Source organism: Colletotrichum truncatum (genome assembly GCF_014235925.2).
Source record: "Colletotrichum truncatum strain CMES1059 chromosome Unknown Contig_0001, whole genome shotgun sequence".
Classification (NCBI taxonomy): domain Eukaryota; kingdom Fungi; phylum Ascomycota; class Sordariomycetes; order Glomerellales; family Glomerellaceae; genus Colletotrichum; species Colletotrichum truncatum.
The window spans coordinates 505,986-522,830 of NW_027222398.1; the positions used below are offsets into that span (position 1 = coordinate 505,986).

The 16,845-nt window shown below is 51.6% G+C and overlaps 6 protein-coding genes across 6 annotated transcripts; 3 read left to right on the plus strand and 3 right to left on the minus strand.

Moving 5' to 3' along the window:
- Positions 1 to 1,446: 1,446 nt before the first annotated feature.
- CTRU02_200129 (uncharacterized protein) lies at positions 1,447 to 3,339 on the plus strand (the record flags this gene model as incomplete). The annotated part of the gene is made up of 2 exons (XM_036723247.1): positions 1,447 to 1,534; positions 1,589 to 3,339. 2 exons carry the CDS (start codon positions 1,447 to 1,449, stop codon positions 3,337 to 3,339), a joined length of 1,839 nt encoding a protein of 612 aa, XP_036585036.1.
- A 1,179-nt stretch (positions 3,340 to 4,518) lies between these two features.
- CTRU02_200130 (uncharacterized protein) lies at positions 4,519 to 4,866 on the minus strand (the record flags this gene model as incomplete). The annotated part of the gene is made up of 1 exon (XM_036723249.1): positions 4,519 to 4,866. One exon carries the CDS (start codon positions 4,864 to 4,866, stop codon positions 4,519 to 4,521), a length of 348 nt encoding a protein of 115 aa, XP_036585038.1.
- Positions 4,867 to 7,079: 2,213 nt separating this feature from the next.
- Positions 7,080 to 8,014, minus strand: CTRU02_200131 (uncharacterized protein; the record flags this gene model as incomplete). The annotated part of the gene is made up of 2 exons (XM_036723250.1): positions 7,080 to 7,429; positions 7,510 to 8,014. 2 exons carry the CDS (start codon positions 8,012 to 8,014, stop codon positions 7,080 to 7,082), a joined length of 855 nt encoding a protein of 284 aa, XP_036585039.1.
- A 745-nt stretch (positions 8,015 to 8,759) lies between these two features.
- CTRU02_200132 (amidohydrolase 3) lies at positions 8,760 to 10,582 on the plus strand (the record flags this gene model as incomplete). Its single annotated transcript, XM_036723251.1, has 3 exons — positions 8,760 to 9,215; positions 9,269 to 9,737; positions 9,798 to 10,582. 3 exons carry the CDS (start codon positions 8,760 to 8,762, stop codon positions 10,580 to 10,582), a joined length of 1,710 nt encoding a protein of 569 aa, XP_036585040.1.
- A 553-nt stretch (positions 10,583 to 11,135) lies between these two features.
- On the plus strand, positions 11,136 to 12,596 carry CTRU02_200133 (major facilitator superfamily transporter; the record flags this gene model as incomplete). Its single annotated transcript, XM_036723252.1, has 3 exons — positions 11,136 to 11,229; positions 11,298 to 11,529; positions 11,618 to 12,596. 3 exons carry the CDS (start codon positions 11,136 to 11,138, stop codon positions 12,594 to 12,596), a joined length of 1,305 nt encoding a protein of 434 aa, XP_036585041.1.
- Positions 12,597 to 13,812: 1,216 nt separating this feature from the next.
- On the minus strand, positions 13,813 to 16,125 carry CTRU02_200134 (uncharacterized protein; the record flags this gene model as incomplete). Its single annotated transcript, XM_036723253.1, has 1 exon — positions 13,813 to 16,125. One exon carries the CDS (start codon positions 16,123 to 16,125, stop codon positions 13,813 to 13,815), a length of 2,313 nt encoding a protein of 770 aa, XP_036585042.1.
- Between the last annotated feature and the right edge of the window lie 720 nt (positions 16,126 to 16,845).

Genomic DNA, 16,845 nt, shown 5'->3' on the forward strand with positions numbered 1-16,845 from the left:
AAAACGGCAGCCGAACGACCCGTCACTGATGATAATGATGGCCGGTGATGCCGGAAGTGCCTGTCGGGTCTTTTATTTTATTTTTTTCTTTCTTTTCCCTTTCCTATTTTCTTCTTTTTCCTCCTCGCATGTTCTGCATTGGTCTCGTACTAGCTATAGCTCGTCAATAGTGTTTCTCAACAAAGAAATCCTCTATTCAATAATAACGTTCTGTAGGTAGCAGTGTGGCCCCCAGCAGGGATTTGAACTTTCATTTGTTCATCATCTGAGAGATGCCCAGAGTAGTTCCCATTGCATCCGCCTTACAATAACAGGTTTTGGCGAAACGCCCTTGACAAATACCAAGATGTGATCTCGATGTACTCGTCCACCACAACTGAGACCCAACTTCGGCTTTTTATGGTAAGCGAGCCGTCTGCCGGCCCGACGAGTTCGCAGGATGAGTCTCATTAATTCTATTTTCTTGGTTTTATTCATTGGTCAACAGCCACGGCGTGTCTGTCTTGGATCGAGTGTCAATATCAGCCACGATTTCTCGCTAGTCTCTCCGAAACGTTTGAAATGGCTTCCCCAGAGTTCTGCCCAGAAGTGATCGGACCTTTCCTGGTGCTGGATTTACTTGTCTTCTCGGCCCTTTGCGGTGCTTCCATGATGGAATACTTGGATTTTCTCCAGCGAGCACTCTTGAGTGAGCAAAGCCCTGACGCCTCTGACTTTCGGAGTAAGCTTCGTCACGCCGGACAAAGCCCCGACGCCTCGTCCACGTTCTTCAGAGTGAGCTGCGGCTTGGATACTGTCAAGCCGCAACCTGCTGAAGAATCACGAACGACACCCCCTGGCGAATGTGATAGGCTGTTCCCAGTCTCCGCTCTCTGCTCCTCCCCTGAGAGCCAACCAAACATGAACTGAAACAGAGGGCTCCAAGCTACAAACGGGAAGCCACGATATCAAGCTTGATGTTTACCAGAGGCAAGACCGAACCTGCCCAAAGAATAACTCGGACGAGAGATCAGGTGCCCCATCCCCCTCGTGGCCGCTTCGCTTCCTTTTTTCAACGCCGCACCGCCCTCCTCCGCATAGGAAAAACGCGACGGGTTTCTGCGCAACAACCTTTCTTTCTGCCATACCATAGATCGCAACAACGTCAGCCTGTCATCAGGTTGGCGGCTGCTGGCTTCGAACGCTCGGTCTTCGACTCCATCATCAGGCGGGTAAATCTCCAGGCAGCTCTGCCTTCAGATTATTTACTTGCCATTCAACAGCTAAGTATATTGTGGTTTGACATCAGAGGAGTAAAGCACCGGTCTCCTCGTTGCTCTGCTTCCTTCTTCACTCTCTCTAACATCATCAGCACCTCAACTTGATTTGTTCTGCTCCTTCATTTTTCCCTTTTACTCTTGTTATTCTTTCCATTTCAACCCCTTGTTAACACGGCACTCATGCACGATGAAAAAGAAGTCGATGAGTACTCTCGCTTCCCTGGCGTCTCGACGCCGGGATAGAAGCAACAATCCCCGAGCCCCCGAGCCCCGAGGTGAGAAAGAATCATATGATCATGTTGTATAGGCTCAACTGACACTCCGTTCAGAGACCACAAACCTCTCGGTGCCTGTCTTGAATACGGGTGCTGGTCACGGTCAGCACCCTATGACTCAAGGCAGCCAAGATCAAACGATTGACCGTCTGGCAAGTGCTCTCCTGGAGAGCACTATTTACAACCATCCCAACGGGCTGGCCAGCCATCCATCTGTTCTCCTCTGCGGTATCGGACCAATCAGCGCTGCCTCTGCACATTCTCCTGCGAACACCAACATGGCCGTCGATTCGCATGATCACGTCGTTGTTGTTCCATTTGAGGAAGGTGTTGCCTCAGAACAGTCCCGAACTCAGACGTCAGAGACTGTTGATCTGGCTCCAGCTATTCCTCGAAAGTCTTCACGCCGCAGAGCCAAGCGTAACACTCGCCATGACATATCTGAAGGCTCTGAGGTACAGCTTTCCAAGCAGCCATTCCCACAATCAAAGACCAGCATTCTCGACACTGGCAAAAAGTACGATGTCCCTCTCACAGGGTCCACGACGGCGCCACTTGGCGGGCTTGCAAAAGAGATGGATAGCGGGATGCTGACACCTGCTCCCCCAATTGACAACCACATCATGATTAATGACAAAGTTGCCGCAATGCTTGCTGCCACCGAGGCACTTAAGCCTCGTGGCTCTCAAAATAGCACCCCTGCCAACTCCTCTAAATCTTCACGGTTTCGGACCATGAAGGTCATATCCAAAGTCCGCAAGGTTTTAGATGTCTTTCAGCCGAACACAGCCACCCCTAAGTCGAAGATTCGTGGCAAGATTTCTGCACCGATTGCTCTGACCACATGCGACCTCCCTAACCCTGCGGCACACTTCCACATTGAGGAAGTCGGCCAAGCGTCTCCGGTCAGCTCTATCGAAATTCGGCTCAACGAAGGAAACAATCTGAACAACCAAAAGGTACGGAGTATCGTCGGTGGTCGCATATTGCGAAAGCCGGTCTCTGACGATGGGCGGTCGCTCCTTAGCGGTGGTTCCAGTTCGTCTGACGATCCCTTCTCTGGGCCACATGAGCTTGTTCGAACACCTACTCCCTTCGAGTATCGTCTCAAGAGCAGCCTCGACTCAACTAACATCCCACCGATTCCTTCACTGAACCCTTTCGATTCCGAGAAGGGTTTTGACGATGACCTCGAGGGATTCCTTTCTGAGAAACCCCTTTGCGCTTCGACTCCCCGTGTTCGGAGCGACAAGAAGGCTGTCCCCTTGGAGAGCCCTTCCCGAAGATATGCAAAGATCGATGATCGCCATTTGACAACTCTGGCCCAGGAAGAGGGCGTTTCTAGTGGCATAAATCAGCGCAAACTTAAGCTCGATTTGGAGGGTGTCCGCCTTTTCCACGATAAATATGACCTTGGAACTAAGAAGCACCCTTCGCCCAGCAAGGATGATCTGGATGATCTAGAGACGCAATTCCGCGCCTATGCCATTCTCCAAATTCAAAATGCCCCAGCCAACGAACGCGATGCTTTGACAACCAAATTCGCTGGCTTGATTGGTACTAATGCGCTTACTCTGCGTGACAAGAACCTTCCGATGAAGGCTTGCTCGGCAAAGGAGAATATAACTGACGACCTTGGCCTCGTCAATGAACGCAAGCACCATAGGGAGTCTTCTGTTATTTCTTCCAGGCAGTCTCGCATCCCTCGCCCAATCGAGCCTGTCACGTCCCTTCCGACCCGTCGCTTTGGGCCTCAATACCAGCCCACAAACTCGGATGCGCTAGAGATCGATGAGTTGCAATAGGATGCGACCAAGTGCGCTCCTCGCCGATTCTTGGGTCATATTTGAGGCTCTTTAGAGAACAAAGGGACGATGGCCGTACACTTTTCGGTCCATTTAGCAGGAATTCTCGAGTTCTTTGTTGCTTTCTTCGACCGCCTTCACTTGTTTGCTGCCACTCAAGGCAGGCACTTGTTTCGTCCTTGAAGCAGCACCACACGCGACGTGGACTATAACTTTCTGTTTAACGACTGCCTTGGTTCACCAATCATAATCCACCGCCTCGGTTTTTGGGTCGACTAATTCGCATTTCATTGCGGCTGCGTTTCCTGTCCAGTACCAGAGTGGATTACCAACCGAAACGCCAAGCTATGAGTCGATTTTCCCCCTTGACCAATTTGTGTAAGTGAGATAATACAATTTATTGCTTAACCTAAATCCCATCTGAGGTACTAATACAAATTAGCAGAGTATAAGGGGCAGTCCGCCCTGCGCAGCTCATGCGCCATTTCCTACTTCATCACAGCACGACAAAAGGATTTTCGCCGTCGACAAGATTAACTGAGGCAACATGGTCATAATACAAGTCCTGGAGCCTTATTGGCTCAGGCATCCGACTTTTGCCAACTCTCGACGTGGTTAAGAACTCTGCCGGATATACCAAGGTATAAGAAGTCCTTTTCAATCGGTCTGTCTCTCTTAGCCCAGAAACGGGCGATTACATACGGAAGCCTTGGAAGAAAGGTTCTTCCTATAAATGAGACGTCGCATACGATTAGATCAGCTAGGAAAGACACACTAACCAACAGCATGAGATTGTTTGTTAACTTGGGTTCGTCTGGGAAGTAACCGGTCATGGGAATCACTAAACTGTCACTGTAGTAGGCAGATAAGTTTACCTAGGAACAATTGTACTTCAAATCAGACCAGATCAGATCACAAACAAGTTCTCTTTCAATTATATCATCGGTGATATTGTACAATGTCTAAAGTGCCATGTGCTTGCATTTGTAGAGTCATATACAGACGTGGTATCTTCAAACCAACTCGCTCTTCTCAAAAACAATAGTGGTACAAAAGTGGTATCCATCTTTATCCTCGCTCAGCTCTACCCGAGAGCTGACGACTTCTCATCATCATGAACCGTTACAAAAGAGACGCTGATTGATTGCAAGAATTGCTCGTGTTGGTACAGCCGCTCATCTAGTAGCGATAGCGGCGGTGGGAGCCACGGCCGTCGGTGCCGTGCATGCGGCGAGTTCCGGCGGCCTTCTGGCCGGGGCGGCGGGTCAAGGTGCCCTTGAGCTTGAGCATGGCGCCCGAGATCTTGTCGCCCATGGAGGGCTTGCGGCGCTGGTGGTGGACGACGGGGGCCGTGGTCACAGCGCCGTGGCGGCGGGAGAAGAGACCACCGCGCTTGGGGCGGGTGGTTCTGGTGGTGGTGGTATGGTGGTGGCGACGAGTGGTGGTGGCCGGAGCGCGACGGCGGGAGAAGAGGCCGCGGCGGGGGGCGGTGGTGGTGGTGGTGTGGCGGGTGGATCTAAGAGGCATGTTGGGTGGTTTTTTTGGTTGTAAAAGTTTGGTAAAGTAGTTTGGTTTGGTTTGATTTGCTTTGGGTAGACTGTAAGTCTGAGGCTTTGTAGAATAGTTGTTTGGTTGTTTGTTTGATGCTTGATGCTGATGTAGAAAGAAATGGAGCAGATGGTGGGAAAGGATGAATGTTTATATGCTTTTTTGAGGATGGACGTTGTAAGGCTGGCTTCGTTTACAAGTTGTATTCGATGGTTGGTCAGATGAGCGGTAGTATGTTGGGGATGGCATCATCAGAGTACAGAGTTCGCAGCCCGAACAGGGGTCTCGAGATCGGGGTCCAAAGGGATGATGTCAAACCTGGGAGATCTACGGGAACCAATGTGCGTTTCAAAGCGAGGGGAGGGAGGGGCTACGACATTGTGAACGAACTATTCACTTCTCTAAAGTCCTCAGCATGGGGGGTTAAAGGCGGGAATGATGTGCAAAGGGTCCAAAACCTGCATCTTAGCCCATGTCTCTTTACTAGCTTCTCTGTTGGCGGATGACGAGAGGGGGTTGGACCCTGAATGTGACGTCCCTTGCAGTTGAAGGCGTGAGTTCGATGGGGGAGCCTGGTGTGCTACATCTTACGTAGGAAGACCTATTTTGGGTGTGAAGCCACAAGCAAAAACCGGACTGGATAGCAGGCAGGTGAGTGCTCCTTCGATGGAATTGAGGTCAGCCTGAGTGTGTGTGGTAAAGAGAGGTCCAGAACAATCTGTAAGACCAAAAACAAGTTTAAGGGTCCTGTGGCTGGTGACGTAGTGGGTGTGGTAAGGGAAGGGCGTCTATTGGATTGCGCCTCATACCCCTGTCCCGCTCGGATCAGACGTTGGCGCTAGATAATGATCCAGCCAATTAGAGTGAGTAACACGACAGTTGTGTGGTGATGTGGCTGAAGGGATATGATGTCATGCGCAACGGTACGCGTAGATGTGTAAGTCCATCTATACCAAAACGGTTTTCAAGGTGCTCGCCAAGGTCCATCCGTCGGAATGACGGTGCGGTTGAACGATAGGCAATTTACGGTACACGAAGGTTTGCCTAGGAATCGACGTCAGTTTTGCGGGCTCAAGGCCGTCGAGTGGTCGCGGAAGCTGTTACGCTGGAGTCCAGCCTGTGATAGAACGGAGGATCGCTGAGGGGAAGGGCCATCCCCCGTTTTGTTTGAAGCCTATCACACCTTTTCGGATCGTGGTTGAGGGGTCTTCATGCGTTCACACTTCTAACTTGGGCCGTAAAGCGTAAGTGAATCCTCTGATGAGACAACCGACGAAGGCACCAAGGATGCGCATTGTTGCACTTTGCCTCTCATCCTCAGCTTCCCCCTGTTTCTCATCGCCGTCCGCGGCTGTTATCATTGTTATCTTGCTTACAATTGCGCGGCGTTGCTCTCATCTGCTGTTCGTCTTGTGCCATGTCGATCGGACGGGGAAAAGTCGGCATAGGCATAGGTGAAGCGCACAAGCAAGCCAGCCTCGATTACGTGCGTGTTCTTGCTCAGATGATACCAGGAAATCATCCCGCCAGTTTACTATGATATGAAGAAGATATGCCAGAAATATTCAGGCTCCTGGCGGAATCACTTAATGCCACAGTTTGAGAGGCGCATAATTTTTCCTCATTGAGAGTGCTGGATTTTACTGGTCTGAAATTTCAGAGGAGAGAAACACCAGCTGCCCTTTGTCTTAAACCTGTGAAACACTGTTCCCTACTCTGATGTATCTACGGATTCAGTCCGCAAGATGTTAGAGCTTGCTGTGCTGCAGTTTCTGGTTGCTGAGAAGATCAATGATGATTGTGTTGAAACTGCAGCCAATATGTTGATATTGGAGCTCTGACCGGCTGACGCTGCTAACGGTTCATTACAGTTTCCTACTTAGGTTCGAGTTCTATGTGGAAGGTCATATGTCTTTACATGTGCAATCTTAATCAATTCAAGATTCATAACCTCTGTGGTCGAGATTGTGGTTCAGAGAAGCTAGCAGACTATTCAGGAGGGTTCAAGCAAGCCTAGCGATACTCAATTTTTCTTACTTGAGGTGGAAGTTGCCTTTTCGGTCACAACTTGAGTAGACTACTACCAGCTTCTGGAGTGATTACTTTGGCTTTATAATTTAGCCAGTAGCAAAGAGGTGTGCGTTCTATTGCGGCATATGTACGCCGCAATCGGGCTTTGAAACACAGTCATGTCAGTTGGGCAGCGCTTGTGTCCCGCGAAGGTGATCCTTAATCTTCTCAAGATCCTCATTTGAAAACCCCAGTGTCTTGGTCACATAGCTTTCCCACCCTCCATACTCCTCCTCAACGCCAGCGACAAAGGCATCCCAGCAGGACCTACGCAGGCTGCACATATTGTAGAACCCGGGGTGATCATCCTCGGCGGCAAGCGCGGTGCCCAAAAGTGCATACTTAAGCAGCCTCTCACGGGCTGGTTCGGTACCAATGCGCGAGAGCATATAATCGAAGCGAACGTCATCAGGCTTTGTGCCGGCAAGAGACTGTAGAATGCCTGCCAACACGCCTGTGCGGTCTCGACCGGCTGGGTGACTGTGAGCGACACTTTGGATTGCCTTTCGCCCACCAGGCAACTGAGGCGTTCGTTTAATATGGCTCACGTACCTGTGCAATGGAATAGAAACCCCTCACCAGGCCCATCGCGTACGTGCTCCAGTACGGCGCGGAAGCTTGGCTGGTAGATGTCCAGTACCTTGAGGTACTCCTTTCTGACCCCGGCCTCGCCACCGCCCTCGACGAACTCATCCAAAATAGGCTGTGTGTCAATGCCTGTACTGTCGAACCAAGTGTTTTGGACACCCTCGACATCAGGGTCCGGAGCCTTCTCACGTTCCCGAGGAGAACGGATGTCGAAGATATGTTTTACGTTGGCAGCAATCCAGGACAAAGCGTGAGGGTCCTGGGCTGCGACCTCAAGAGTGCCACAGCGGTAGACGAGACCTGGGCGGATGGCGGAGCCCGGAACGGCACCTAGGTCTCGGACATTGATGAGCGATGCGGAGAGTATGAATGGCGGTGAAGTGAGGGCCGGAAGGAGGGATTCTTTGGGAATAGGATCTCGGACGTCTGTCTCCGTGAGACTCTCGAGCTGTTCTTTGGACACTCTCATTTTGGCGACATCTATCAAATACTAGCTGGTATATGAACAACGAAAGAATGAAGAGTTGAATCTGTAAGGCTGGGGCCAAGATACTCTATAAGGATGACACAGAATACTCGGGTTCCTCTTCTACGTGAAGTATGACCTGCATTAGCCTACGGTACAGTAATCTTTGTTTTACGTGCTCGCAGTGTGTGGACTGATTAAGCCAACTGCAGCCTGAAAGCATTAGGCAGGCTGCGAATGAAGAGTCCTGTACAGTCTTCATCCAAGAAATCCCCCAAAGGGTTATGCCGTCTTGGCGGAATCTGACATGTAAAGCTTCGTATGCTGCTGGTCAGGTACCAGGCCAGGCCGCCGGTGATAAAAAATGTAGGTGAGGTTGTCACGAGTACCGGTCATATTCCTCAGCTCATACGTAGCAGCCCACTGTGGGGGAAATGGTGCTAATTTCGGCTCCAGAAAGCTTTCCTGCTCTTACTTCCTTCGCTAAACCTTATTCATAGCTTGGCCGTTAAGCCAATTGAACATTTGGCCATGATTAGGACAACCTTTAATTCCATCGTCGGATGTGAATTGATCAGTACAGTAGACACAAACCATGATCCCTGGTCCGTCCCCGAAGCCAGCGATAAGATAACGCAGATCCTTATCACATCGGCGATAAGAATATCAACCTTCCACATTGAATTTCGAGGCCTGCCATCATACAGTCCATGACGCTATCTTGATGCTCAACTAAGATTTCACCATCATGGCTTCAACTCCAATCCTGAGGTGGGGTCTCGGTCTCTCAGCTGCCGTTGCCGTGGTTGCACTGGCAGTCGTGCGTCTCCAACAACCTCTACATGGTGATATCTCAGAAGCCACTTATTGCTACCAGGGCGTTCGCACACACGATGAAGACCAGCCATCTGCCCAATGTTTCACGGTTTCTGATGGGAAATTCACCCGAGTTTTTCCCTGGGACGACGCGAGCTTGACAACGAATGTCGGCTACGTGATTCCCGGCCTGTGGGATGGTCATGGCCATCTCATTCAGTACGGCGAGTTTCTCTCCTCGGCCGATCTTTTCGGCGCGGCCACACTGGACGACGTTAGAGGGCGTCTGAGAAACTATGTTGATAGCAATCCTGAGGCCGGCACCAAGGACGAATGGATCCGAGGAATCGGGTGGGACCAGAATGTGTATGGCAGAATGCCAACTGCTGTGAGTTGGACCTCATCTCTCTTCGTTGAGTGACTGTGCTAAGATTCTGAAAGGCGGACATTGAAGCAGACGAGCTCTTGAAGGGCAAATACTTCATGCTTGATCGCATTGATGTTCATTGTACGTGGGTGTCTAAAGCGGTTCTGGATCTTCTGCCGGCAGACATTTCCGATGTCCCTGGTGGCGAGATCGTCAGGGAACCGGGTATGGGTGTCTTCTGCGATAATGCCATGGATTTGATCACCAATATTTGGCCTAAGCCTGGCCCGGAGAAGAAGCGAGCATTTGTCGCCGCAGCTATGGCGAAATTGAACGAAGTCGGCTTGGTTGGCATTCACGATGCCGGAGTCTTCCCGGACCAGCTCGACGTGTATGCAGATATGTCTCACACGGACGACTGGACTGTCCGGGTTTATGCCATGCTGGAATGTGCGCAGCGGAACACATTTTGTCCGGATGATGCCGCGCGCGTCTTCCAGGAGAACGATCGGTTTAGTGTCAAGTCTGTGAAGCTCTTTGCAGGTCTGTCCTCCCAGCTGCTTAGTTTCTTTATGCCCATGATTAAATACTGATACATTCCAGATGGCGCTCTTGGAAGCTGGGGAAGTGCTATGATAGAACCCTACAGCGATCGCCCCGACACTTCTGGATCTCTGCTTGTCAACGCTTCAACATTGCTCCAACTTGGCAAATCATGGGCATCTGTTGGTTATCAAGTGAATATCCATGCCATTGGAGACCTAGCAAACCGTCTTGCCGTTGATGCATTGGAGGCTGGGTTAAAGGTTGCGTGCCCTGAAGGAGATCTGGCAGAATGCCAGGCCCAGCGCCGCTTCCGTATCGAGCATTCACAAATCATTCACGAAGACGACCAGAAGAGAATCCATGCCATCGGTATTCTTCCCTCTATTCAGCCAACTCACGCAACTTCCGACATGAAGTACGCTGAGCTGCGACTCGGTCCTGAGCGAACCAAGAACGAGGCCTATCGTATGCGCTCACTCCTTGACGTCCACCCCATCCTAGGTAGTGACTTCCCTGTTGAGCCTCCCAACCCTTTCCAGGGCATTTACGCTGCCGTGACCAGAAAGGATCCCAGCACGGGCTATGGACCAAATGGAAGCCCTAGTGGGTGGCACACCGAGGAAGCCTTAAGCCTTGATGAGGCCTTGCTTGGGTTCACCAAGGCCCCCGCTTTCGGCGCTTTTATGGAAGGGCGCGCTGGCATCATTAAGGAAGGTGCTTTGGCCGATTGGGTTGTCCTAGACGAGCCTCTAGAGTCCATGGATATTGATGACCTGCGGGACCTCAAGGTTAAGGAGACCTGGGTTGGCGGAAAGCAAGTTTACTCACGCGCTTATGATTAACAAGATACGAAGAGCCGCTTCGCTTGGGAACTTTAACACAGAGAAAGCCCAAGGTCAGGGGATATTATAAAATGGGAAGGCCCATTCAGAAATAAACTCAAAGATTGGTTCACATATGTCCAGTAGATTGGGGCCCTTGAACCACCAAGAGCTAAAATTCACTCTTGCATTGGCTTCAGGAGCAGATAACGGAGATACAAAAGAATAAGTAGACAAAACGGCAATAGAACACGGATCGCTTTATATTTTTTTTGGCACCTACCAGGGTAACTCATTTCTCTGTACGCGCTGCGGATCAATCTTCAAATTGACAGCGACCCTTACGACATTTTTCATTCAACAATCCGATCACGGAGAGCCAGCCAGGATGTCTGCCAGCATCACCGCCCATAATCGGTCTGGTGCCCTTGGGGCTTATGATAGCCGCTCGTTGCTCATGATTCCCATGGCCTACTGCTTTTACATGGGGGCCTCTCTGCTCGAACGGCCTGTCGTTTCTCTTACCCGCAGAGCCATTTGTTACGACTACTATGGCCTGCCAAAGGACCGTTCCATGCCGAATTATGACTTGGGATGCAACATGGATGATGTAAATAAGATGATGGGGCATAACGATCTTATCACGGGAGTTCTCCAGGCCGTAGGTGGTAAGTACATGCCTGCTTCTTCTGGCGCTTCTTCTTGCGCACGGCGTGAGATCCTAACTTGTCTACAGGCCTCCTCTTTACACAATATTTCTGCGGTCTTTCTGACAGATACGGACGCGGTTCTATATCATTTGTCGGTATGGTGTTTTGGCTGTTTTTCCAAGCACTCTTGATTGTAAGCCTGGTTAGTTGGAGTATGTGGTGGTGTTGGTGCTTTACAATCGTTGCCGCCATGTCTGGGGCGGTCATCGAGGGAACTGCCTTAGCCATGGTTACTGAAGTTTCTGACAGTAAAACTCTGTAAGTCTCAACTTTTCGGCTTTGCCTCGATTAGTCACACTGCATGGTTTATCTCATAGACTTCCCCCTATTAACTACTTTCATGCAGATCTACAAACCTCACGAACATCATCTGCGCCGCTATCCTAGGCTACCTAACCAGCCTGCTCTTTGCTGAAAATAGCCAAGAGGACCATTATAAGAGTGTAATGTTCCCGGCCATCTTATGCATTCTATGCAGCTTGACGCTGCTTCTGTTGTGGGCATATGCCAACTCGCGACACAAGCAACAGGCAAGCGATCAGGACAGGGAGGAGGAAGACATCGTGGACACCGAATTTCGATCGCCCGTGAAAGAAGCCCTATCCGCTGTCTTCCGTTCGCCTGGAAAATCTCTGCTAATCATTACGGTTACCGCAACTCCACTGGCGTTCGCCTCGATGGCATCTCTCAAGCGATTCATACCCGCGCGCTTCGACGACAACTCTGGAGCCACCGATCATTTGACCAAAGATTACTTCATTCCTTGCCTCTCAGCAATGACATTGGGAAGCGTGCTATCCATCTTCAATTGCCTCCTGTCACGAAACCCCAACCGAACTCCACAGCGCCGCGACCACATCATTCTTCTTACCTCGGCTTTCTCCCTTGGCCTGGGGTCGCTACTCATCCCACTGCCATCGAAAGGCTGCGTGATCGCAGGCATGGTTTTTGCGGCACTTGGCGTGGGCGTCGTGCCATACGGCACCGCTCTGCTTTTTTCTTTCGTCGGTTCTCGTATCCGGGCCAAGTTCGCAGGTCGAGTCGCTGGTGTGATTTATACGCTGCAGTGCGCTACTACTTTGATAGTCCTGCCCATCATGAACATCATCAGTCGAAGGGACCCCGCCTCCCGTCATCAATTTACTGTTCTGATAGTTGGCTGCGTAGCTATCGTGTTCGCGGCGGCCCGCGTCAGAGTTTGGCCTGTGGTGCAACATCGGCGTACACCGGCGCTCGACGGGCTTGAGTTTGAAGAGCTGGATGGGGAGCTGATACCTCGGGTGCCTCCCCCTGCATATGTAGCACATGGTAATCGCCAGGAGTAGAAACTGTGATTTGATGAAATTCAGGGTTCGGCTTTTTTTCTCCTGGAGAATAGGGATAATAGAGACCGGTTGGATCATGAACGAGTGTGCTCGCCTGGGCCCTCGAGAATACCTCGATGACAACTGCCAGAAACGACTAGAGTGTCCTTGAGTAAATTTATCAATGTTATCATTTCGAAGATGAATAATGGCTTTTCGGTTTGTTTAGCAGGATCTACCCATTGGCAGTTGAAAACAGGAAACTGATGATCAAGTTGGCCGTGTCTAACAGGGTTGGGTTAGAATTACCTTTCGTATGATATACTAAGTCTCGTGACAAAATTTACCCGCCAGCCAGACTTCATATCGGGTACCACATGAAACCACAAACTAAGGTATAGTATACGGATAAGATCTTCGCGTATATCGAACCAGACGAGTCCTATATAACACAGGGACAACAACCTACACACAAAAGACATGCGACACACATCACAACACAAGTAACGACACAATTCATTTTCAGAAATTTGATAAAAGTTGAATACTGTCTAACGACCGCGACCTCGCAGAGCAAAGGTTTCTCAGCAGACATTGGGAGCCGGCCAGCCGGTGCGTAGCAAGATGATGATGATGATGAAGGGAAAAGTTGATAAATGATGATGCCGGTGACGAAAAGACACACGACACAGCACAAAAACACAACTAGACAAAATCCAACAAACATGCATCACGAAACCACCGGGCCCGAGATTAGACAATACACAACAACAACAACAACATGAAGAATAGTGAATAAAAAATAAATCAATGCGATGGACTGAACATTACCATTTTCAAGGAGGAGTATGTACGTGTCGCCGCGGACAGAAGAGGCTTGTTGAATCCAAAACCCACCCCCCTCTCACTCCGCAAACAAACGGGACAGCTAAAAAACAACACAGACAGCCGCCCCCGTTCAACATCAACAGTAATACACTCCATAAAAAAAAAGACATTATAAAAAAAACGCCACAACCATCTTCCATTTGGAAGTCCTTAATCAGACATTTTGTGTCCCTTTTGGTATCAAACAAAAGCCGAAACAGGACCGTGACGCCAGTTCGTTACGTCAATGCTCTCTTTCTTCCTCTCCACCTGGGGGTAAATGCTTCGTCCATTTCATGTCGTTGCCGTCGTAAGAAGTCTTTGCGGGGGGGAAAAGAAAAGAGAGGAGAAAAATTCATGCTGGGATTGCTTAATCTCCGCGTGCCCGGTGGTTGCCCATCTTCTCGATGGAGCTCATGATGCCGCTTCGCGGTCCGAATTCGCTCATGGGCCTGGGACGAGGGAGACCCTTGGTCGCAGGGCCAGCGCTGCCGGTGCGTCCATGGCCAGCGATGGAACCGGGCGCCTTGAGGCCCGAGCCGCGGCCAATGCTGCTGCGGAAGTTGTTGGTGTCCGTGTGGCTCCTGACGGGGGCTCCGCCGGGAGTACGCGCAGGCGTGGTCGCCGTCTTGCGCTGCGGCAGGGGCTGGGAATACTCTCTCTCACGCTCCCTCTCCCTCTCGCGCTCACGCTCACGCTCGCGATCTCTTTCACGCTCACGTTCCCGCTCACGCTCCCACTCCCGTTCACGCTGACGATCGCGTTCACGTTCGCGTTCGCGTTCGGCTTCTTGGGCGTGGCTGCTCTGCATCTGCATCATCTCCTCAGCAAGCTGGACGAGCTCACCCTTCTCGACACGCTCCTGAGCGAGCAGGTGGCGCAACTCAGAGTTGTCCTCCTTCACCGTCATAATTACAGCCTCGAGCTTCTCAACCTCGGCGCTAAGCTCCTTGATGTGAGCTGAGTCGGTGATGGCGTTGGCCTTGAGCTCCTCCAGCATGGCCTGCTGAGCAGGGTCGACGCGAGGCGCCGCGTCGCGGCTGACGCGGATCTTCTCGTTGTCTTGGGTGAGCTCCTCGATCTTGACCTCGAGCTCGTGCACCTTCTTCTCCCAGCGAGTCTCATAACTCTTCTTGAGGGCGGCGACCTTGGTCTCGTGCTTGCCCTTGTAGAGGGCGTGTAGCTCGCGGGCGACACGCTCGACGGCGATTTCGACTTCCTTAGACGTCGCAGCGGCGCCGGCCTTCTTATCGGACGAACCCTCCTTCTCGGGCTTGCCCGCGCGCATGCTGGCCAGCTTGCTTTCGGCCTCTTGAGCCATGGTCTCAGCGGCCTCGCGACGGGCTTCACTCTCGGCCAGCTTGGACTCGAGCTCCTCGCGTTCGCGGGTGCTCTGAACAATTTCTTCCTTTACGCTGCGGAGGACTGCTTCCATCTCGCGGCTACTGTTCTCCCAGGCATCTTTCTCCTCGGCGATTTGTTCGCGCAGCGACCGCTCCTCACGAGCCTCCTCCTGGCTCTGCCCGACCCGCTTCTCAGCATCGCCGATAGCGGCCTTGAGGGAGAGGACCTCGGCCTCCTTGCCGCTCAGCGACGCCTTCAGGCTGCTAATCTCCGAGAGGAAGTTCGACTTCAGGCTCTCGAGCTCTCGCGGTGTGATGGTCGGGATACTGCGAGGTGTAGGCAGAGGGGGGATGTCAAAGTCAAGTAGGTTTGACATTTGACGCGCGGGAGTGGCATTAGGGTTTGCTCTGGAAGGCGACGTGTTTCCCCGCCTGGAGGGCGACTTGTGGGGAAACCGTTGGCTGCCGGTAAAATCCAAAAGATTTGTGGTATTTCCACCCTCTCGCGGAGTCTGCTCGTGCATGGTCTCGGATCTCCCTCGCGGGGTCGTGCCGCTCATGCTGGAATACTTTTGGGGTGTCAGGCCAAGCTTCGCGAAAGTGGTCAGGTTAGGAACGGCGGAGAAGGTGCTAAAAGCGCTCATCATGGTCTCGTCGGGGGCATTGAGACTGCTCTGGTCCTCGTAGCCAATATCGGCCTCTGGCTGATGGTCGCCAGTCTCGGCAACAGTCATAATGCTTGTGTCATTTGTAATTTGATCATCGTTCTCGAGGCCAGTTACATCGTCGTCCTCGAAAATCTCGATAGCGTGCTTGAGTCCCTCGTTGTCGTTCATGGCTTCGTCCAAGCTGATGCTACGCTCTTGGGGAGAAGAGGATGTGACAGAGGAAGAACGAGGAGACTCGATGGTCGAGTTGCTCACCCTGATGGGAAAGCGTTTGTCGGGAGAGAGGAGTGTCTTGCGCAGAGGGCTCCGCGCTTGCTTTTCCGTTGTCTCGGAACCCGCGAGTATTTTGAGCGGTGAGGGCGCGGTGCCAGACATCACGCGAGAATGGCGCTGCGGCTTGATTGCCGTAGGCGGCGCGGAAGGCGGCGACGGCGAAGAATTCGGCGGAGACGGTGGCATATTCTCGGTGTCGTTTGTGGGGGAAGTTAAAGTAGTGTTCGTGCTGCTGGTGTTGGTGTTGTCGCTACTACCATCACCACTCGTGGTTGTCTCAGTGTCGGTGTGGACCTCGTAGTAGCGTTGGTGCTGCTCAAAGGAACCGCGGGTTGTTTCTTCAGTAGGGGATGTGGCAATGTTCAGTCTAGATTCCTTTGCTGGTGACAGCGGCGTCATTGTGCGCGACTCCAGAAGAGTTCGAGTGTGGTAGGCTTCTTTTTTTTCGCAAGCGCGTGGAATGTTTAAAGAGACTAGTGAATCGTCAATTGATTGATATTTCGATTGAATACCGAACAAAAGCCATTTTGGGCTCGCTTGTGAGATGAAGGGGGTGGGAAGGGGCCCTGGCTTGTTTGCTGTTGACGCAGCAACGACTGCCGGAGGGATGCACAGACAAAGGGGGTGGGGGCTTTTCGTCGCTACGGCAAAATCATACACCGACTCACCGAGGCCACCGAATTGGACTCAAGGTGAGCCCGCTGTCACGGTGAGACTATCACGGATGAAGCTGGTAAGCATCCGGCCTCCATGGCTGATTTTGATTGAACTTTCACTCTTCAAACACCCAAACAAACATATCAATGGCCCGGCCCCAATGTCTGTAGCAGCCATTATTGCTCAATCCACGCCCACCGAATGAGTTAAAAACGCCGTAGTGGCGCTACCCATGTCGATCTTTCGGCAGTGTCTCTGGTGTCTTGAATTCTGGACACATCGGATACACCCGAGCACCAGAAAAAACAATCACTCGCGCGCTAAGGGCGGGCAGGGAACAAGTACAGGCCTCTACGCTCACCACCAGTACCAGAGTGGTGATGTTTTCTGCTAGAATCACAAACCACAAGCGTCACCTGTCCCACCACACACAGTTCCCACGCTATCAATTCAGTTTTAAAA